Here is a 23112-nt window from a genome sequence, read left to right as displayed (position 1 = left end):
TATGCAGATCCAATGATGTAAGAGATATGACAATACTTGGCAAATTCTGGAGCCCTTTCGGGTTGTGATCTATAAGGTGACCCATTACAGCTGTCTTAGAAGTCTCTGCCCTTTCCCACTCCTCTGTCTGGCAATGGAATGGCACAAAGATCTAGAATGTAGGTTAGAACCATGGCGGTGATGTCACAGCACACATAGAGTCAGAGTTCCTATGGAAGAGAAGGAGGAAAAGAGAAGCTGGCAAGGGGTAAGAGTTGAGATGGGTCTAGAGTGGTGCTGACCTGGGGCTTGGGACTAGAGGCACCACGGGAGTGGAGGCCCATGACATCCCTGGGCTCCCAGCTCCACAGGGCAACATTCCTGACAGCTGTGCTGCTGCTGCTGCTGCTGCAGCAAGTGAAAGGAGTGAAGACTCTGAAGGGCAGTGCAAGCCTGGATGATGACAGGAGTCAGAAAGAGAAAATATTCTCTGCAGGTGGGTAGAGGAGAGGCGGGGGATGGGTCGGGGGGAGTGGAACTGAGCATTTGCTTTGGTTGAAATCAGGTTCCGGCAGCTGATCAGGCCAGGATCAGTCTGAGGTGGATTTGGTTTGAGGGAGATCACTCATGTTTCCTATCACCATAGTATGAAATAATAGATGCAGGTAAAAGTATCTGGCTTTATAGAGACTCCTAGCCAGGCCACAGCACAGGCTATCTGCAATGTCCAAAGCTTCTGAGGAAGTAGAGTGTTCGCTTAGAGAGGGGCCCTTTGCCTTCATGTTTGAAGGTGTCCCTCACTCCCCAAATAGTGCAATACTTTGGAGGAGGGAACCGGTATGAGAAGTGGATGTCACCAGTGTTTGAAATGGGGCAATGGTTGAAGTGAGCTCTGCAAAGCCCTCTTGACAGAGCATTCTCTCTCCAGCCAAGGCCAGCATTCATAGTGGCAGTTGGCCTTCACTTGTCCATCCACCTTTCACCTCCTTTCAGTTCTGGTTCAGACTAGAATGGAGACTTGGGCTGCTCATCTCTGGCCTTCTTTCCTGCTCCAGACCAGGGCCAAGAGCAGTTTGAAGAACACTTTGTGGCTTCATCAGTAGGTGAGCTGTGGCAGGTGATAGATATGGCGCAGCAAGAAGACATGATCTCCCAGGCAAGAACTATCCGGGACCACCTCTTTGATCTAGCCTTCTGCTTCAACCTGGCTAGCATCATGCTTTTTTTATGAGAGACTTTGAGGTAGAGGCATTAGTCTGGGCCGTTCATGAGGACTTGAACATCTACCTCCCCTTTGTGATTGCTTTCTGACCTCCTCTCCCACATGCCTCCTCACATGCATACCCTACTCCCTGTCTCTAAGAAGCATCTGGCCTTAGGGTGTATCAACAGCACTTTCCCAACTCCCACTGACACCACCTAATTGCCACCTCAAGCCAGAATTTCATGTCCTAGGGCTAAAGAAACCAAACCCACACCCTTCTCTCTTAAGCCTTGTCTAAACCAGCAGGTTAGAGGGAGGAGACTGACAATAAAGTAGCAATAGTAATAAAATCTTGAAAACAGTTGTGAGTGGTTCTTGGTTCTCTAACTGACTGGTTGAATCGCCCGGCCTTTGCCTCACTGACTGATCTTCAGACCCACCAGCTCTCCCACTGCTGCTTTCCCACTGTCCAGGAAGCCTCTCTTGGCACTTTCCCCTCTTATCCTTCCTGACTTCTAGGAATTGCATGTATCAGGGAAGAGGCTTCAAGAGATGGACTGTGGAGATAGTTCAGTGGGTTCAATGACTACTGCAGAAGTGCAAGGACCTAGGTTTGGGTCTCTGGAACACACTGCAAGCCCAGATGCAGTTGTCCACATAAGTAATCTCAGCATGCCTACAGTGAGACTGACACAGATGGGAGGGCAACAGGGAAGAGTTCCCGGAAGCCAGAGGAGCAGCTAGCCTGGTGTATACTCTGGAATATACATCTCTCTCAAAACAAGATAGGGGGCAAGGACTAGTACCCAAGGTTGTCTCCTGACGTCCAGACATAAGCTAGAGCCCACAATGTACACACACACACACACACACACACACACACACACACACACACACTGGATAAAAAGAGATAGCAGAAGCTAAATACATGCTTTTAATTTTGGAATCAAAAGAACAAAGTCTCTTCTGACCTCAAGGATGGGCCCAGAACAAGCCCATGTGTTTACATCTCAGTCTCTTTAGTAGTGAAGCTACCAGAGTTTGCAGCGGGCAGAGGGGTTCAGAAGGGTACCGCGCGGACACTGAAAATGTTTGGCAAAGTCTGGAGTATTGCTGAGAGGTCCATGGACTCGAAGGCTTGGGGGGCTGTGAGTGTCCTGAGGGTCTAGTGAGCTCAGCTCCCTACACATCACCTGAGGAGGAAGATGGTCAAGACGAGTAAGGAGTAGAGAAAATTTCATAGAGTCAAGGGGACAGGTTGGATACAAGGACTAGGAGATCACTAGGGAGAACAAAGAGGAGGAGGGGCTGGGTTCTCAGGAGCCACACGGATAGTTTGTCATGTGTAAATCATTCAACATGGCACTAGCTGTTTAGGAAGGAACTTGCCTGTATAATGTTACCATTTGTACAGGACCAAAGTAGGGTTTGGTAGTGGAGTTCTGTAAGAAAGCCATTATTGTGTTGAACTGTGAGCCATCCTGCTGTCAGAGCACAAGGTACTCAAAGGAGTGATACCAGTTTGAGACCAGCCCTGGGACTGAGGACTCTGAGTACTGTGGTCACATGTCCAGCGTGTTGTTGATGCCTTTAAAAATAGTCTGTATTTCTGAAGCATGAGAAAATAAACATGCTTTGCTTATAGAGGGGCTTGGAATTGGAGAGTCTTGTTTTGTGGGGAGGGTAAGGAGCCAGTTGCTGTAATCATCTAAAGGACGGTTCCAAAGGGACAAATGAGAAAAGATAAAAGTGGGATGTGTAACAGTGGACGTGTCAGCATGGAGCAGTGTAGCAGGGGGCAAACATCCCTTTAGCATCAGCCATAGGGTCCTTAACTGATATAAAGCAAGTGTAGAGAGAAATGGGAGCAGTTTACCTGGGCGTAGCTTCGGAAGAAGAGTTGATAGGGGCTGAGGTTCTGGTTGGGCAGGGTCAACTCCCCACTGTGCTCTACTATCCTCTTGCTGTATGCCTACATATGGGTATGGTACAGAAATTTTGTTATAGTATTCAAATCTGTGGGCTCTTAGACGTCTGATGCCAGCTACATAGCATGGTATCCCAACAAGTTCCTAAGCTGCCTTATCTGAGTGTGCACAGATGTACTGGTCTAAGCTAAGAGGAAAGGGTACTTACCAGAAGACCTACAGATGTTCTAGAAGGTAGGGAATCTACAGGGTAGGAAGGGGTCCCAAGTTGCCATCTGTTCAGTGGGAATGCGAAGGGCAGAAAGCTGTGCAACTATGTTTCCATGGGCAATAGTGGAAGGAAAGTGAAGGGACGGGGACCTCGGCATACCTGGAATGCAATGGCGAGGCCTCCTATGTCTGCAGCATTATCCAAGAGTGTGTGAGAGCCATTGACAGAGGGTGTAATTGGTAAGGGGAAGGCAGCATAGTGGCGTTCCAGGCATAGAAATGCTTCCTGTAGTGCGTGGGCATCACAGGCTGGGCAGCCCCCAGGAAGTACTGTTAAAAATGGAGTGAGAGAATGAATTGGTGAAGGACAGTGGAGTATAAGGGATACCACAGACTAACCTGACTCCCAGGAACATGTGGCATTTCTCAGAATGTCCCTCCTGGAGCCTTGAAGCAACCTCTTCCTTCCCTCCGCCCCAAGGCCTTCTTTGATGTTCTCCCTATTGGTTCCTTTGGCCCTACCTTCCAATACGTATTACTCACAGAGTCGGTGGAAGATACGCAATAGCTCATGGGCCATGATGCTGCCAGCGGCACCAAAGTTCACGGCTCTACAGAGACAATGTCTTGTTTTACTTGCAGGATCCCTCAAAAATATTTACTCAATTTTCCAACTCCAAGTCTTATCCATCCTAACACCTGTTAATGCCTCCTGAGATCTCCCACCAAAAGACTCACCTTCAGAGAACGGTCCATACCTGGGGTAGCCAGGGTGGAAGAATGGAGGTTGGAGAAGGCCAGCAGGGAAGACTACCACATGGTCAGATATTGAATAGTAGGCATTGACCCCCCAGGGAGATTCCTGCCATCTGTATGAAGAGCACACATAAATATGGCTCCATCACTTACTGTCTTTGCCAGGCAAGTGCAGTCTCTCCCAACCATCATCATAGACTTGTGACTGTTGTCATTGTTCTTAGCCCATTTCTGGGATCTGGTATTTATTCTCATACCTGTGGTAGGGGAAAGGCTGTAAGAAGCTCCGAACTTTTCTGCTCTGGAGGGATCGTACACAACTCAGGAAAGACTGAAGGAAACTGGGACCAAGTTGTATCTGGGGAAGAGGCAGCAGGGCATTTAGATGCACAGAGATGAATACAGATGGATGGTACTTGGCATATTTAAACTGAAACATATAATCCCTGATATACATGCAACCACATTTAAGCAGAAATAATGCTGTAAGATCACCTCATATTGGTACAGAATTCACATGCATCATCATGCAAACAAACAGACACATCACAGAATGCATGGGTGTTCATGTATGTATGTATGTATGTATGTATGTATGTATGTATGTATGTATGTACAAAAAAGAGCCCTAGAAAGTTCCAGAGTTTTGGACTATAAGACCCATCCAGCACCAGAGTAAGGAAGAGGTTGGCTCAGAATTGCCCACAGAAAATGGATTGATTTGCAGACTCGGTTGCATCAGGGAAGTACAAAGTCAAGGACTTAAGGAACACTGAGAAGAAGAAAGACCCACATCACTATATTCCTGTTTTGCCAGCTCTGGCTTCAGTGCCTGTTTTGGGGCCCCCATCTCCACCTGAAGCTGGGTGAGCTAGAAAGAGACACAAAAATTTGTAAGCAGCCAGCATTTCCTCAGAATCCCTCAAGAGCTTTTAATACTGTGCCCCGACGTGTGCTCTGTGCCCCTATCCCTCTCCTCCATCCCCATTTCTTGATCCAGTGATCAACTATCTCCTAAATAGCCCCAAATTAGCCTGTGATCCTGGCCTTGCAGTCCTGACCTTACCCTGTTCAAGGCCTCTTTCTGGGTCTCCTCACTTATCCAGGAGAGCTTTTTGAGGCGTGTGATGACAGCATCCTTGATTTCAGCAAATAATTCCATGGCCTGTCAGATGAGGTCAGGGAAAAGAAAACAGTATTAGGATCAATCTGAACCCTCATCTTGCTGCAGTCTATAAAGAGACATTGGCTCTAAAGAGTCTATTGGGTACCAGAAGCTGTCAGGGAAAGGGGAAGAGAACCTTTCCCAGAGTACCACAAATATCCAGGGCATAACAATCTGTGGCGTTTCTAAGGCAGTGCCAAGCACACAGAGGGTAGGGATTTGGCTACCCCAAGAAGAGGACATAATAACAATCAGTGTCTTGCTACTGGGATATCTGAAATTGATGGGTACTTTCTTTTGGAGCTAGACAATTCTCTCAGAAAGCAGAAGGTATGGGGAGCTACTGTTTCCTTCTACGCTTTCAAGGCCTTTGTGCTCATACTCCCCCAATTAAGATCTGTTTCCTATCTCCTAAGTTCCTTGGCCTTGGCTTCACAATAAGTTGAAGTCTCAATAGAAAGACATACATCCTGAGATTATGTATATATATACACACACCTCCTTATTTCTCAAATGCTCACTATTTTATGTAGATTCTTTTCTGCTGGAAGGAATTCCGTGACAATATCAGAAATTACTCTGGCTTCAGACAGACAGAGTTCAAATCCTGATGGCTATTTGGTGGCTCTGTGAAGTTAAGCAAGTCTTCTAAAGACTCTTGACTAAATCCACTTTCCTAGTAAATCAGGAAAATAATTGCTATAAAAGTATTACATGTAAAATGCTTATAAGTTCCTCACTCATTTAGAAGTTGCTCATTTGCCTCTGTGAGATTACATCATCCTGTGCTCCTGGTATGTCATGTGTTGTTCAAAATTCTTAAACAAATGGAGATGGCCTTAAAGGTCAAGGAGTTTGTTTGTTTGTTTGTTTGTTTTATGGTTGAACAAACAGGATACCAGGAAAGTCCAGTAAGGTGTTCACATTAATTCATGCTGTGGATACTTCATATCCTGTGGCTTAATTGGACTTGACCAAGGGACTGAACAGGCCTCTGGGTTTTCTTAGTTGGCTTTCTTTTTTTGCCTGATTCCCTCCTTACACAACACAAAGAAGAGCGCGCATCACAGGACCAGGGTAAGGTGTGTTGGCTAGGATGGGTAGAGGATTGCAGGCAGGGGAAAGCTCTCACATACAGCACTTTGGATCCTTGGACCAAAGGCTTCACGAACAAACAAAGCTGCCAGGGTAGGCTCAAAGAAGGCTCCGGTCTCTTCCACACACTTCATCCATCGTGGGTAGGCTGGCTGAAAAAACATACTGGAGTGAGTGAGACCTGCCCAGGCCTTTGTTTGTTTGTTTGTTTGTTTTACCACATTCCAGTGCTAGTCTTCCCCAGACCTGCATCTCAAAGGATGTTTTCTTCGATGGATTTTTTTAAAGTTTTTATTTCCAAGGGAGGGGGAGATAACTCAGGTATTAAAGTGCCTGTCATAGAAATACAAGAGCTTGAATTCAGAACCCCGGAGCCATATAAATAGTCAGGTCTGAAGGTTCATGCTTTGAGTGATACAGAGAAAAACAGATTCTTGAAGCTGGTTGGCTGCCATCCCACCTATCTGTGTCAGTGTTTTAGGTTCAGTGAGAGAACTGCCTCAAACACCAAAGGTGGAGAGTGATAAAGGGTACCTGATGCCAACCTCAGGCCACCTGATGCCAACCTCAGGCCTTTATATGCAAAAAAAAGTGCATATGCAACACATACACACGTATACTATCCATGTGACAACAACAGCACAAACACACAAATTTTCCTTTATCATTTTCTCTGGCAATATTCATTGCTGCTTAGCAGAAAGAGGCTTCCCTTCCCCCTCAAGACCTATGCTTGTTGCCTACTGGTATGAATGAATGTCCCTTGGGACACGTCTCTTGGAGAAACAGAAGGCTCCTAGGCAGGAGAGGAGGAATATCTAATCCTGACTTACCCACCTGGGCCCTAACCTACCGCACACACAGCCCAGGAGTTCCATCACACACTCCTTCCTCTCACACCTTCATACCAAAGGGAGAAACTCTTTGCCTCCACACAATCCATGCCCTGGCTTAGAGTGTGTGTGTCATACTGCAGAGTCCTATAGATCAGTAAATGCGGGCTTTTGCTGCTAGAACAAGTAAAAGCAAAACTAAGTAGCAAGTGCACCACTCAAACTAGAATCTCTGCTGACAGGGAAGGGTGGTGGACATGACACATGATAGAGGGAATGTGGAAACAGAGGATGGAAAAATCTCTGAAGTGTAAAGGATGGAAAAAATGTTTCAAATGTAAGAAAATCCAGCTCAGAATATTCATTTCAGGGCAGTGAAAATGGTTGGATATACCTTCTACAAACGATGAATGAGATTGTAAAAAAAATAATAGAAATCAAGAAAGCTCCCAGGAGTGTGTAAGAACTTCTAGATAAAATTCTGTAATGAATTATTAAAGGAATGTTTTTGAAGGCATGGAAAACAATGTGTAACTATTAAACACCAGGGTAGCATTACTGAGGACAAAAAAAAAAAGTCAAAATAATAAAACTGTATCTACTTAAAGGACTCATTAAACTAGGGTACAAGACAGACTAGGATCTACAAACACAGATAAGAGCACACTACAAACACAGATAAGGGCCACAGTAATATCAGAGAGTCCCACAGCAGAAGCCCAGGACACAGAAGTGCTGCAGTAAATCGGAGTGTGAACCAAGCAAAAGTGAGCAGCATCACTGAAGAAGGATGGTTCAGATTGCTTGCTTATCCAAATGCACGCATGCATATATCTTACAGACCGTAAATCTAGTAGACACCTCTTAATTTTTCAGTATAAATTACTGCAAACACCAATTGACACCTGCCAATAAACTAAATTTGTCTTTAAATGCTACCACAGTATTTCCCTTAAACACAGTATCCGCCATTTACAAATATGAGCTATTAACTTAAACCCATGTTCTTTAGGTAGACCAGCTGTACAAACAAGAGGAATGTTTGCTCTACCTTTTTTACAGATTTGGAAGACCAAATGACATAGTTCCTTAAAATCACTGTTTATTCTAAATTCCACTGGCATTCCATTAAAACTATTCTGTGAATTCCACTGCCACTCTGATAGCATTATCTTAACATCAGGAAAGCATCCGGAAAAGTCTCAAATCATGTCCTAGTAAATGAAGAAATTGATGTGGAATGGTGGTACAATATCAGTGGACTTTTGTCTGATTGAACCATAACTAAACATCACAAGAATGACTCACAGTTAATTTGACCTTTTTTGACCTGTCTATTGATAATTATAACTGCTCTTTCTTCTGCTTTCCTTTTCTTCATTTGATGTTTTGCGTTTCTTCCTAACACTACCCAACACACATAGTTTATTATCTTTCTTTTCCCAAACTGTAAATATTCAAAGGCAGGGAAACTTCCCTATTTTGTTCACTCTTACATAATGGGTGCCTAGAAACAATTTTTAATACTTGGTACTCAACAAATATCACACACTCCACATGCTTTGAGTGGTGGCACACACCAGTAATCCTAGCAGCTGAAGGGCTGAGGCAGGAGGATTAGAAGTTCTAAACCATCATGGTGATGTGGTAAGTCTCTGTGTCAAAAAAATTGAAAAAACAAAAAAATATAAATTAAGAAATGAATCTATAGCTAAACCAAGCCTGACTGAATATTTTTCTACCAAGATCTTAATAGTAATATGGATTAAGAAACACTGAGTAAAATTGCAGATGACCCAGGATACAAGAAGAAAAGCAAATAAAATTACTTGTTTAAACAAAAAATTTAAATTGCCTTAATAAATTGGGATCTTGGGCTGAATATAAATAGTTCTTATTACACAAAGGCAAATATGAAATCTTGCTGTCCTTGTCCCAAATCCAGCCTTACAAGTCTCATAAAGGAAAAACCTGGTTTAATAGGCATTTCTGTTGACCATGTTCTCAAAACGAATCAACAAAAAGAGTCACATTTGATAGCTACTGATATTTCAAAATAAGAACTTACATTAGAATTCCTAAGGTGAATCAGAAGTCTGCAATTAATAACCATTGTCTGGAACTAAAAATCAAGGCCGAAATCTGGTATGGCCATTGACTCCATGTTACCTCTTAAACCACAAGTCAGGAAATTTCACTGTTTACCTTGAAGCATGTTCTTTTAAAATATAAGTCAGACAAAAATCTCTGAATGTTCCAATTCATGAAAAGAAATGACCTTCTTTTCTCTGATTTCTGCTTTACTGTTATCCTATTGGCTGAACCGGTTCTCAACCACCCAGGCTGTACTTCAGCAGCAGCATTGGGCACAGCCTTGCATGAAAAGCCTCATAATTTCTTCTCGGTCAGAGTCATGAAGACAAACCCACTTTCTAGACTATCTTTCAGCCAGCATGATCCATGCATTGCTCCTGTAAGATAAGGTCAGGCAATTCCTTTCTTTCTCTACACATTGCTAACCCTATTGACATTCAAACTTTCTATGCTCACCCTGTTTAAGGAGCCACCGAGGGTATCTACTGTCTAAACTACGTTCTTTAGGAGCTCAGCTCTGTCTTCTGTGCCACTTAAGATAGTCAAATGTTAGCAACATAAACCATATGGAACATAACAAATGTACTTAACTATCTTAAACTCTTTCTATGAAAGACTTTGCTAACCCAATGCTGTAGTACCCATTTATTTCTCAATCCAGCCTAGTGTGTTAAAAATATAGGTTCATGAACCAAGGAGATTTAGTTTGTAGCCTGACTCCTCACTAAGAGAAATGAGATATCAGGGGAAGTTGTCATTCTTACACCTGCTTCTCAATCTAAGAAATGGGAACTAAAAACTCCAGAGCATTTCTAGGGAAGGCTAAATACAATCATCTTTACTGAGTAGTGTACATGGATGCCTGATAGGGACTTTAAGACTTATCAGATGTCATCAGCATTATTGCTCTGTGTCACTTTTTGTCCTGTTCAGAAAGGAGAAGCAGCTTCTCCAAGGGCATCATCTATTAATTGGCAGAGCATGATACACACTTCACAGTGATATACCTAATGAAAAGGACAATGATTACAGGGTTGGTAAGCCTTTCACATTCCTTAAGCATGAGTCTCTGTGTTAGCATGTTTATACCTTCTAAGGCATGACCTCATGCCACAGTGCCGTCACTTACAGGAAGCTATGTTTTTGCCAGGAAGTTTGCAGCTGGGGGGTTATGCTCTGCTTCCTCTGATCAAGAGATAGATCTCATAGCAGCGTCTTGTGAATCTACCCCACACTGAGTGACCATCCCAGTGGAGAAGGGTCTAAGGTATAATGAAGAAGCACACTGACCTTCAAGCCAGACAGCCCGAGAAGATTCCTGCTCTAACTTAATACTATAGTCAGACTCTTTCAAACTCATATATTCATTGGTCCATCTTTAAAATAAACATAAAATGAGATGGGTATAGTAGTGCATGACTTTAATCCCAGCAATCAGGTGTCAGAGACAGGCAGATCTCTCTAAGTTCAAATCCTACATGGTCTACCTAGTGAGTTCCAGGACAGACTGAGCTACATAGACTCTATCTCTAAAATCCAAAAGATAACTAAATAAAAACATACAATGATATTTGTGCTTATCATAAAACTTTGAGGATTAAGCCAATAAAGGAAATTATCTAGGCTTTTATAAACCATAAATAATCGATGGCTATATCTCTACCTCAGTGAGAACATTTTCCTTTTATAAATCTGAAGAGGAGGGAGAGAGGGAGGGAAGGAGGGAAGAAAGAGAGAGAGGTGGGGAGAGAGAGAGAGAGAGAGAGAGAGAGAGAGAGAGAGAGAGAGAGAGAGAGAGAGCGCACATTAACTGCCATGGTGCACATGTAGTATTCAGAAAACCACCTTAGGTGCCAAACCTCACTTTCCACGTTGTTTGGGATTGAGTTTCTTCGTGTTGCCACTGTATACACCAGGCTACTGGGCCAAGAATATCAGAGGTTATCCTGCTTCATTGTGCCACAGAAACACTGTGATTACAGACAATACTACTGAAAGTTGACTCAAACTGGGGGATTAAACTCAAGTCCTCACACTTGAGTGGCAAGCACTTTAGTCGTTGAGCCATCTCCCCAGTATTGAAGAAATATTTTTAAAGATGTTTTAAAAATGACCCACAAATTAGCAAGAAAAAAATGATTCCCTTTCCAGACCATAAATAGAGGCCTTCTTTGAAGTAAGGATGTGCCCAGTGCTCTGGATGGCTCCACTTGGATTTGAAACGCTCTGACATAGGATGTCAAGGAACTCTGTGAAAGAAGAACTGTGTATCTCAGATAACGCATCTGACTGATTAGTTGGTTCTACATATTTTTTATATACCCTTCTCCTTAGATATGCAAAGACCTGACCAACTAAGTCTGCTTGTAACAAAACAAAGCCATCCCACAGGATCAAGGATGAACTCTGTGGTGCACACTTAAACACCAAACTTGGGATCTTCTAAATGGCCACTGCCTGACAAATATTGTTCATCACAGTAAGTCTAACTAAGCTTTAGGTTCAGATCATCAAACCATAGCGTTTATGAAAACAACATATTGCTCAAGAATTACAGTAAAGGAAAGGTTCTTAATTTCACTTTTATGTTGAAACTCTAATGTTCAGCCAAATGCCATGAAAGTAGCCAGGTGGTGTCTATAGTCATAAGATGTACTCCCATCTTGCCTATTTGCACAGGGTGGGAGCTCTCCTATGCTATTTTTCTCTTATGCTATTTTATCTCTGCAAATATATCAATATTTCCCCCCAATATAGAAAATACATCACCTTCTCTCCTTACCAGAGGTGGTAGTTTTTTCAGTTTCCTGAGTTTCTGGCTCAGTTCTCTGTGTGCCTCCCGGAATTTACTGTCCAGGGCTGGGGAAAGGCTATCGACCAGCCCCAAGATCATGTAGCTCTGCATCATGTCCCTGTGGATACAAAATTCCCAACCTAAATCAAAAGCTTCTAAACATGCCCCAATGAATAATCTGTTCACTAAACTACCATGGTATGCGTGTAGGCAGCTCTTTCTCTGCTATATATGCATATATGCAAAGCCATATATGCAACTGCCATATATGCAAAGCCATCAAGAGTAGTCTTTCTTGGCTCTGGGAGTAGCAGAGGAATGGAGTAAAGAGGCTGCCTTCTGAACTTGCAGGGAGATGACTGGACTCATCTATCCATCTATTTTTAAAACCAGGAAACCTCAGCTCATCTGAAGATAGGTTCTTAAGTACGACAAAGCTGGCTTCGTGGCTTACCTCGGTCCTGCAGGCAGCTGTCTCTCACTCACTGCACACTTATACAAAGCTGCTGAAGTCATACTATTGCTGCTTTGCCTCCCCTCTAAAGGATTTCTAGACAGTGCTGCCACTGGGGTCTATAGAGTAGGGCTTGGGCTTGTGCCTTTCAGAATTGGGCTTTCTCGCATTTCCTATAGTGCAGGAGCTCCTTAAAGGCTGCTGACGGTACACTCCTAGAAAACACTTCATCTTGTCTCACCAATATATCCTTCCTTTCATGTGTCATGTGGTCTTCCTCACATCCCAATGCTTGGCCTTTATCTTTCCTTTTGTGCCACCCGCCATGTTACAGGTGCTTCTCACTCAATGTGTCCCTGTTCCTTACTCCCCTTCCCTGCCTAGTATCTGTCCAACTCCACCTGGACCAACCTGTTTGCCAGCAGATCTTTTTCTACCAGTTGTGACATGTTTCTCAAGTAGTCTAGGTCATGAACCACAAGGGTCTGGGAGGGACTCAGAGACATCGGTGTGAATGTTGCTTGCAAGCAGGAGAACCAGTCGATGGCTGGGGCCATTTCCTTAGAGAAAGGACACAAAGCTGAGGAGCATGAAAGGACACCAGAAGGAAGGGAAAGAGAGGGAATCAAGAAGGGGGCGGTGTGCTAGGGAAAGGATTGGAGAAGACTAGAGTTAAGGGCAAATTGAAAGGAAAGGAAGAGACCAACTAGATGGTTCAATGGTTACAGACACTTGCACTAATTCTGACCACATGAGTTCAGTCTCCCAGCCTGTATGATTGAAAACAAGAATCCAACTCCCAAAATTTGGTACCCATATTTTGGCATGTTCCTGACAAGCATTCCACAAAATAAATAAATAAATAAATAAATAAGTGCATACGTGTGTGCATGTGTGTTTGTGGTGTTTGTGTGTGTATGTGTATGTGTGTGAGTGTATGTGTGTGTGTTTTGAGACGGGGTTTCTCTGTGTAGCTTTGGCTGTCCTGGACTTGCTTTGTGGACCAGGCTGGCCTCAAACTCACAGTGACCTTCCTGCCTCTTCTTCACTGACTGCTGGGATTAAAGGTATGCACCACCATGCCCGGCTAAATACATGTGCTTTTAAAGTGAAAGAATTCGTGATAGTAGAAGGAAGAAGACAAAAACGAGAACGTTTTTGAGAGGCCATCAAGCACAGACTCCCCAGGCCTTCAGTTCTAGGCACCTGCAGTTCACCAATAGTAACCACATGAAAGAGCTTGTCCTGTGCTCGCTGCTGCTCCAGTGGCCTCAGAAACATGAACAGCCGTGACATAAAGGAGAGGGACCAGGAGACATGTTGCTCGACTTTCTCTGGGTCACCTCCGAGTAAAGTTCCCAGTCGCTTCAGGTAAGTCACATATTCCCGCAGGACCTAGAGTAGGGTAATCTTAGTCCCAGAAGCTAGAAGCCTTTCACTTGGGGATGGGGAGTTGGTTGTGTGGCATCTTACCTGGGCATAGACCTTCTGTTCCTGCCCTTGCTGAAGAAGAATGCCAAACTCCGGCTGGTCTATCTAGACACAAGAGAGACTGGAGAGAAGTGGGCATATAGGGGATGGAGAGGGTAGGCGTGGGAAGGTAGGGCAGCTACCATGGGAGATGGGATGATAAGAAAGAAATGAGAGGATGGAGTGAACAGAAGAAAGGGACTGGGGCAAGTCTTTGCATGCAAATGTTGAGCTTCTCAGCAAGAGAGGAACACATAGATTTGTTTAGAGGAAACTATTCTTTGTGACAGTGTGGATTTAAAACCAAGGATGTGGGGTACCCATGTCCAGTGCACTTATTAAAAAGTATTCACACTCAGTAAGAAGATGCACATTGTTGTTGTTTGTTTGTTTGTTTGTTTCTCTGTGTAGCCTTGCCTGTCCTGGACTTGCTTTGTAGACCAGGCTGTCCTCGTTCTCACAGAGACACACCTGCCTCTGCCTCCTTCAAGCACAGGAAGTATAAGTGTGTGTCACCCTGCCTGGCTAAATGAATATTTTAATACATATTTTAAAATCACAATTAATGCAGAAAAATCCATCATGAATAAATCATCAACACTTTGCTTATGAATTTTTAAAATGAATTCTATAGTGTCAGGAGCTTGTGGCATGGTTCTACAGTAGAGTAGCTGCCTATCACAGATGAGCCCTTGATCCAATCTCTAGCACCAAATCCCACAATCTACTTTATTCTATTTTAAAATTAAAATTGTTTTTTAAAGACCGCCAACAGTTTTGCTTAATTGTGGAAAAATTATATTGTTAGAACTACAAATAAATGAAAACTTGATGGTTTGTTCATCATAAATTTTACATTAATTTATACTTTAAAAAACATTTATATTAAAATACCATTTCTATTGATACTATATGTAGGGGATCAGTTAAACTTTGCACTCCAAGCAAGTGTCCATGTCCTAGTGTAAGCTTGTTTCAGAGAATATTTATATTCATTCTTTGCTTTCTTTCTTTTGACTTCAATATCCCACCCCAACAGCCCAATCCCACTGACCTATTTACTTTCTTCCATCTTTATTACATTTTATGCCCAAAGTTTAAAGAGAAAGAAAGGAATCCTTGCCCATTTTCTCAATTTCTTTACTGTCCTCTTGCTGTCCACTTACAATCTCTTCCCACTTACACACCTTTTTTTGAGGGGGAGCACTAGCTGCAAGCTTTCAACGGTGCCTTCCTCTTCTCTGCTCTGTTCCTTTCTCCTGTAGCCAGTTCTTCCTGGGATCTCTGTGATCCCTCCCATGGTGGTCTATCTTCCATCTCCATAATTCCCCTTACTCCTTTGCTTCTCTTGCTTCAGCACCTCGTGGGCACCCTGAAATCCACCCTCTATGGCTAAACTTACTCTAAAAGACTGGCACTGACTCAGTGTTTGTCCCACCTTCTTTATTTTCTACCCTAGAAGCCTTGGAAAGTCCCTGGGACCATCAACGGTGTGTTGAAATGGGTCATATTCTCATACTCAGCTCTTATTTTCCGTTTTTGTTATCATTCATGCAACGTAAATACGTTGAGTTAGAATCTTTAGCTGCCTCAGGTTGCTCCAACGCTGATTCTATTTGAACTCTACACAGAGTCATGGTAAATCTGAAAGGTGTCAGTAGCTCCTCTCCTCCGACCCCTGCCATGTGTTAATAGTCACCAACTCTTCTTGACATTCTGGGCCAACAATAATGAGGCCCAGTGTCCTATTTTCATTCCCACTAGTCCTTCCTACTTAACCTCTAGGCCAACCTCTCACTGACTTTTGCAGGAGCCACAGCATTCCAAATACTTTCCTTAGTTCAGAATTTCCCTCCCCCTGCCACCTCTTTTTTTTTTTTTTTTTTTTTTTTTTTCCTAGACAAGGTTTCTTTACCTAGCCTTGGTTGTCCTGGACTCACTTTTTTTTAGATCAGGCTGGCTCCCTGTCACTCTTTTATGGTATCTTTTAGTTTCTTTTTTTTTTTTTTCCACTCAGATAATTAACCATATCCCAAGGCTCCATTTGGTGGCCTCCTCTCTAAATCTGTCCTTAAGCAGTTCAGATTTTAGCTAATCCCACCAAACTGTAATAGTTAAACTTATGAATGCTCATGTCAGAGCCATATCTTAGAATACCTCATACTGGTGGTCACATTTTCTTGAAACAGTACTCTATACAAAGGTGTGGAATTCAGAGGCAAATATAGAACACTCCAGTGCTTACCACACCAGTGATGTTTCCATTATTAATTTATGTATAAACGCACCTAGTAGTGGACACTAGTTTCTGAGAACTGTAGTCTGTTGAGGCCACAGGTTTTCAGAGTATTAAATGCTGAGAGATTTAAATGGGTGACAGAGGGACTTCGCCTAAATTGTAACCAGTGTGTCAGGGAAGGGTTACTGAAGGACACTCTCAAGGCTAATATCTGAAAACACATAGCAGTCTCTCAGGATTTTTACGGGCAATAAAGCAGCATATGCAAACAGAAGAGGAAAAATTTTGTCACTGCATGTGAGTCAGCAGAACATAGAGTATAAGGGGGAGACAGATAACAGGAGCTAAGTGTAGGGGTTAGATCACAGATGCTTGGCTAAGGATTAAGGGGCCTGTCTTGATGAGTGCATGATCTATTAAAATGACAGGCTTTTAGCTATTAAGTTTATAAAGGTGCCTTAGGGAAAATAAAGAGTAAATAAGAGAAGGGCACTTCTGGAAAGAGAATGACTAAGAGAAATCCATATTGCAATAAAGAAAGCTGAAAGTTTTTACTTCACTCTTCACAGAGCTGGTCCTGCTATACCTCCCCCTCCCCACCTAGTAGCCTTGATCCTTGCAGTACTAATTTTCCCTTAAGATAGGGCTGTGCCCTACATTGCATCTGTGTGTTATCTCTCAGCTCTAAATATCTTTTGTAAGCAGTGATAGCCTAGAGTTAGAGACTCAGGAGAAACTGTGATTCTGCCAGTTTTTGCCTCACCTGGATGATTGGTGTGTGGGGAGGGGCTGGATGAGGTCGCAGATAGGCTCTGAAGAAAGGAAAGTAGCCATACTGACTCATCAGGAGCCTTAGAGTTTGGTTGAAGTCCAAAGAAGTCCAGTTGCCAGAGATGTGCCAGCCTCCAAGCTTCATAGAAGAGAGACAGAATTGAACCTAGGGACCCGTCAGCCCCATCCCCCAATGTGTTCATCTTCCCTTCCTTCTCACATCCACTTGCTGCTTGTTTCTGAGCACTTTGATACCTCTAGGCCTCCTATTTCTTTCTCTACTCTAAGTCTCAATTCTTCAGAGAGTATTTCCATTTCTATCTCCCTTCTGTAACTTGGAATCCCTAAGAAAGAGCCCTGCATTATAGGAAAATCACAGCAGCCCTCAAGTATGCATTGGTCATATGAATTACTTAGTTAGAGATGTTGACATCTCAGTTTTTCTCACCTCCTCAAGAACTTGTTTGAGTGGACCCACCCCTGAAGCTTCAATGGCATCTGTGTCCATGCAGGAGTTATAGAATTGGAAGGCTTTCTCCTGTCCGGAACCTAGGTTCCAGGACCCTGGGGACTCTAGAGTGGAAACACAGGAGAACTGATGGAGTGGATACTGGTACAGAGGCAAACAGAAGATGGAAACAGGGATGTTCAGGAAACTTCCAATAGGGATATAGAAGAAAATCAAGCTTAGAAAAATGGGGGGGAGCTTCCAGGTTTTAAAGTTTCAACTTGACAACAGGGTAGATATGGAGTATAGACACAAAAGATGATAAGGATAATAAATAAAATGCAGAAAGGGAAACAAGAAAGGAAAAGAGGTAGAAGAAAAGAAAAAGTATAAGTGCAATCATCATGTAACTAAAGAAGAATCTTTGACAGTAGTGGAAGGGAAGTTTTCTCTACTTGTGCAGAATTTACAACTATCAGTATCACTTGAGACTCAGTTGTCTACTTGCCCAGAGACTCTGCCAACCTATGTCCTCACCCAATAGTCTCCACAGTTGGCTCTTGTTCTCTTCTGTAAGAGCCTGGAAAGAATCACTGGTCCCATTGGCTGTTTGGCAGACAAAGCTGAAAAAGTCAGTGCAGGGGGACACACTTCTGTTTCCAGAGGCCAAGTAATAAGCTAGGAGATCTAAACACACAGCTGTTTCACATAGACCTGCAAAACAAAAGCTCAGAGCGAGAAAAGAAGAGCAAACTGAACAAGGGCTCCCCCCAGGGGCTGGCAGAGGACTTCTAGGGAGCCATAACGGAGGGACAAAGGTAAGAAGGATGTCCTCTGACTGGTAGCCTGCTGTGGGAGTCAGAAAGAGAACAGTCTGGATCCTCATGGAACCTGAGCATAGGAGGAAGTAAGTCATGGGGCGGGAGACTCAGGGGCCTAGACCAGTCTATGTGAAGGAGGGCTGCCTGGTCAGGGGTGTTCCAGGATCTTCCTTACGAGGACCACAGTTCTGGAAGATGTACACCCAAAACACGGAAGAACCAAGGAGCAGGCCACAAAGCAGGACTGCTATCAGCACCCGTCTGGCTCTTGCCCACTGTCGGCTGCATTCAGTGTCAAGTCCCTCTTCTGGAGATCTCTAGTGGGGGAAACAAGAGGTTTAAAAAAAAAAAAAAAACAAGAAAGAAAAAGAAAAACAAGACTAAGAAGTTTGGGATGAACAAAGAGGAGATAATGGGAAGGGGGTAACGGTGTTAGTGCTTTTGTCCCTTTGCACAGAGATAATTCTGTTTATTCTCCCTAAAAGCCCGCCCTCTAGTACACATGACAGAAATTAATTTTTAAAAAAAGATCAAACAGGGTTGTAGGACTTTAGAGATAGAAGAGATGACTCCCGTGTCATGGTAGAGGCCACTTACCTCCTGGTTCCATGGACGTCCCATTCTACTGGCTTGTCTTTTCTCCTCAGCTTATCCCCCACTCTGTCCTTCTCCTCCTGAAGTAAGTGGCGGGAGGAGGAGAAGAGAGAAGCTGCTTGCCGAAAGGAAGGTTGTATTAAAAACAGCGTTTTCGAGCCACTTTGGTCCTCCCTCTCCCCACGTTTTCATCTCAAGGCAGTTCCCAGAATGAGCCACTTCCCTAGAGGCTCAAGTTTGCCCACCTTCCTTCATGCCCTCCCTTGCCTTTCTCTTTTTCTATTCTGGATGCTTCCAATTCCCTCCTCCTCTCCAGTGTGTGTGGGGAGGACAGTAATTTGACCTAGCCACCCTAAACCCCACACTAGGCTCTGTCTCCAGAAGGGATCGCCAGGACACTTGCCATTTGTCTTTCCTTCTCTCTGGCTCCCAGAATCTCCTCTGGTTTTGCTCCAAGTGTAATATCTAGAGACTAATTTTCAGAAAGTGAACCCCTTTTTGCCCCCACTCCAGTCTCTATGTTACTGGAGAAGGGGCACCTCTTCCACTCTATCCCTCTGTCCCCAAATGTGTAGTGTAGGCCTCCGGGTGGAGCCTGCTTATCAGTGAGGGAACACTCGGGCCTCACCTCCTCCTTTATCAGAGCTTCTCAGAGAGGAGAGGGGGAGTCTTTAATCAGCAAGCAATCTTGCCCTTGCTCTGCTCCTTGCATTTGACTCTTTGACTTTTGTTCATAATGTCTCTTTATTTCTGGAATATCCTTTCCTACTCTCCTTTCTTTTCTGATTGAAATCTCTTGGATTCCTTAGCCCCTGAGTCAAATGCCACTTGCCAGGGAGGCCTCACCATCCCAAGCCCGTTCAACACTGTTTTCAAGCATGCTTCATTGCTTTTCCTTGTGAGCCATGGCCTTGCTGCTTGTAGTCAGAGCCACACATTAAAAAGATCACCCAACTAGCAGACCCTAATTGGCTAATTATTAGCTTTGTGACAATAAACAACCACTTACACCCTCAGGAAGGTAAGCAAGCTTTCTCATCTGGAAAATGAAGGCAATATTTTCCCATGCCTGCTATAAAAAAAAGAATGAAGCTGTTTTGAGTCTCTTTCTTTACTCTGCCCTTATCTCCCTGTTGGTGGAAAACATTTTGTGGCAGGTATGGTATTTCTTTTTCTTCATAATCTCTCAAGATGCTCCTTAAGTGTTAGTAGGAATTGATGGAATTTTAAGACCAAACTCTGCTTCCCAAATCACCCTGAGCCCTCAGCAGCAGCCACATCGAAAAAAAGACATTGCTGTTCCCTGTGTCCCCATCATAAGCAAAATGGGGTGTATTAGGAAGGCCAAGCTAATGGCATGTATCAGCAGTTTGGAGTCTCTGAAGGGACACGGATGTGGTATGGTGACTGTGCAATTTGGAAAGTAAAACAAAGCTAGAGCATCACTTGGGCCAAGGGATTCATGAAGAAAAGTCTAGACTTTATGGAGTAGAAAGCAAGATATTGATCCAGGAACGGTGGTGCACTCCTGTAATCCCAGCACTCAGGGAGGCAAAGATAGGCAGATCACTGTGAGTTCAAGGACAGCCTGGTCTACAGAGTGAGTCCAGGATGGCAAAGGCTACACAGAGAAACCCTATCTCAAAAAGAAAAAAAATCAAAAAACCCAAAACAAAGAATTAAAAATGAAAAGCAGATTTGGGAGCAATGAGACTTTTGAGAAAAGGTATGACAAGAAAAAATAATATTTGAGAAAGAACAATGTGATACTGTGATTTGGGTGACTAAACAACAACAGCAGCAAAACTAGACATCCATGGCTGCCCTGGCACTGGGCTATTGTGCAGTAAAATCTGATCGAGGCTGACGGCCAGTGAGAAGGACACACAGAAATGACTACACAAGAAAACAGTCACAGAGTCTGGTTTTAGAGCAATGAAGTTATAAAAGAGTCACAAATAAGCTTCATTGTGGTCTTGGATGGCCAGGATAATGATGAGGCCAAAAATGGAAGCGAAATTTCAGTTAGGGGTGAGAATGAGAATCAGACTAAGGGACAGACTTAGAATAAGGACCAGACTGCAGGATATCAAAAGACCTGAGTCCAGGGCCCAGAAAGATGGCTCAGTAGGTGCCGTCTTGTGTGCAAGCCTGAAAGCCTGACTCCAATCCCCAGAATCCATGGCACGAGAAAGGTGACTCCCAAAGGCTGCCCTCTGGGGGCTGGAGAAATAGCTCAGTGGCTAAGAGAACACACTTGAAGAGGACCTGATGTCAGGACCCAGCACCCACATTGACTGACACAACTCCCTATAACCTCCTCACCTAGGAATCTGACCTTTCTTTGTAGCCTCCACAGGGTACCTGCACTCACATGTGAGAGCACATGCATCCACTCACACACTCACACACTTGTGTGCATGTGCACACACATATACATACATGATTAAAAAATATTTTAAAAAACGCCCTCTGACCTCCATACGATGTATGACAGATTGATACGCGCATACACACAACACACACACACACACACACACACACACGCACACACACTGTTACAGGGTCTGTTCTGCTTTCCTTTCTCAGAAAGTCTAAGCTCTGTATCCATAAACACTTATCCTTTCACTATATTCGCTGTCTCCCATATTTGCTACACACCAACCAATCCCTTTAGTGGGCAGTTCCCTAGGGAAATGCTTACAGGGACTGTTCAGATTAGGTGAGTGTAAGCTAGAGAGTCAGGTGTCCTTGGCTACATCATGGTGCTGATACATGAGAGTAAATTGTGTAATACTAGTCCTGCAGAGAGCCTCTGCAGCTGGAACTTAGGCTCTGTCCATGGAACTACCATGATGGAAACTGGGTTCACCTCTCCCTACCAAAATGCTCCTGTGGGTAAAGTAACCACTCTTCCTGGAGCTGTCTCAGGAGTGAGGCCTCCTTATCTGCCCTGTCCTGCTTTGGGTGACTCATCACCACTACAGCTGTGCCCAATGCACTCGCGGAGCTGGGCAGTAAGTGAGACCTGAACACACACCTCATGCAGCAGCCATGTTTCTCTGTACAGACAGTGCTGCCCAATGGCTTTACTTCCTCTCTACCATTGATTCTAGTCTTTTTCTTGATGACATATTAGCAGAAAGTAGCAATTCTGTCACTTTCTCATTTGGGAAGTTGCTAAACTGCAGGTAATTAATTTTACTCCTTCTCCAGCCTCTGATGGGGTTGAAGGCCAGATAGTTTAGTTTTACAATTAAGCTTAGTCATTTAGGGGTTAAGATGTGTTTAGGTCTAGATAGATGTTTTAAGTTGATAATGACAAGATATAGTAGATATTTATTTACATCCTGAACTTCAGATGCACCAAGATAGGAAAGAAATTGTCTTCAAGGCTGCCAAATACAAATAGCCAAAACACTATGAATGTAACATTTATATAATTTCTGATTGTTTCATGGTTCTTCTTGCTGCAGGTAGTTTAATGTGTGTGTGTGTGTGTGTGTAATAATATAAATTTATCTGTAAAAATACTTTTTAAAAGTTGTAAAAAAAAAAAAAAAAGAAAGAAAAGAAAAGGGTGAATGTAGCGCCTGGCAACTACAGAACCCACCCCGTGGGTAGAGTGGGTAGAATAATCCAGCCATACACATTTTTCTACCAGTCTTCACAGCAATTCTATGGGAAGAGATAACAGCTATTGATAACTTTTTCCCCAGAGGAAAGCAGAGGTATACAGAATTATGGTACGCTTGCCCATTGAGAGAAAACCAACAATTGATCAGGATTGGAAATTGAACCGAAGCCTTTGCAATGGAGCCTCTCTGGCATTAAACTTGTTGTAGTGAGTAGTTTAGTCAAATTTTTGTTTTATTTTTTACTTTTGAACTGACTTTCGCTGCCTTGTGTTGTTATGTTTTGACCAGAGGTGGAAGTGATGATCTGCGTTCTCCAGACCTTCGCTGTTCATGCCCATGATCTAAGCAGGACATAGGGTGTTCTAAGCAAGTTTCCAGCACTAATCTACATCCCGGCAGTAGTCTTTCTTTTGCTTTTATTTTTCTTCATGTTTATAGTGTATGTGCATGTTCATATATGTGACTGTTACTTGTGCATGTGTGCAAATATGTATGAAGGCTATAGATCAATACCATGTGTCTTTTTCTCTTACCCTCCCCCTTAGCTTTTGAGGCTAAATTTGGAGTTTACCAAGTTAACAATATTAGCTGGCTATTGAACCCTAGAAAGCCTCCTATC

At 43.4% G+C, this 23112-nt stretch overlaps 2 protein-coding genes across 2 annotated transcripts; one reads left to right on the top strand and one right to left on the bottom strand.

Annotated features, from left to right (window-relative positions):
* Nucleotides 1-1538, top strand: Llcfc1 (LLLL and CFNLAS motif containing 1). Its single transcript, XM_051151534.1, has 3 exons — nt 1-247; nt 343-475; nt 1035-1538. The coding sequence occupies exons 1-3, from the start codon at nt 212-214 to the stop codon at nt 1208-1210; spliced, it is 345 nt and encodes a 114-aa protein (XP_051007491.1). The 5' UTR covers nt 1-211; the 3' UTR covers nt 1211-1538.
* Nucleotides 1539-2136: 598 nt separating this feature from the next.
* On the bottom strand, nt 2137-18882 carry Kel (Kell metallo-endopeptidase (Kell blood group)). Its single transcript, XM_051151533.1, has 18 exons — nt 18859-18882; nt 18437-18578; nt 17978-18154; nt 17441-17565; nt 16985-17131; nt 13986-14048; nt 13719-13907; nt 12924-13072; nt 12047-12176; nt 6379-6489; nt 5144-5242; nt 4871-4948; nt 4335-4435; nt 4080-4190; nt 3865-3932; nt 3482-3651; nt 3060-3155; nt 2137-2376 (listed from the first exon to the last, which is right to left on the bottom strand). Exons 1-18 carry the CDS (start codon nt 18880-18882, stop codon nt 2215-2217), a joined length of 2142 nt encoding a protein of 713 aa, XP_051007490.1. The 3' UTR covers nt 2137-2214.
* Between the last annotated feature and the right edge of the window lie 4230 nt (nt 18883-23112).

Source organism: Acomys russatus, chromosome 10 (genome assembly GCF_903995435.1).
Source record: "Acomys russatus chromosome 10, mAcoRus1.1, whole genome shotgun sequence".
Lineage (NCBI taxonomy): Eukaryota > Metazoa > Chordata > Mammalia > Rodentia > Muridae > Acomys > Acomys russatus.
Note: the sequence above shows the minus strand (reverse complement) of the source record. Positions and strands in the feature narration are given on the sequence as shown.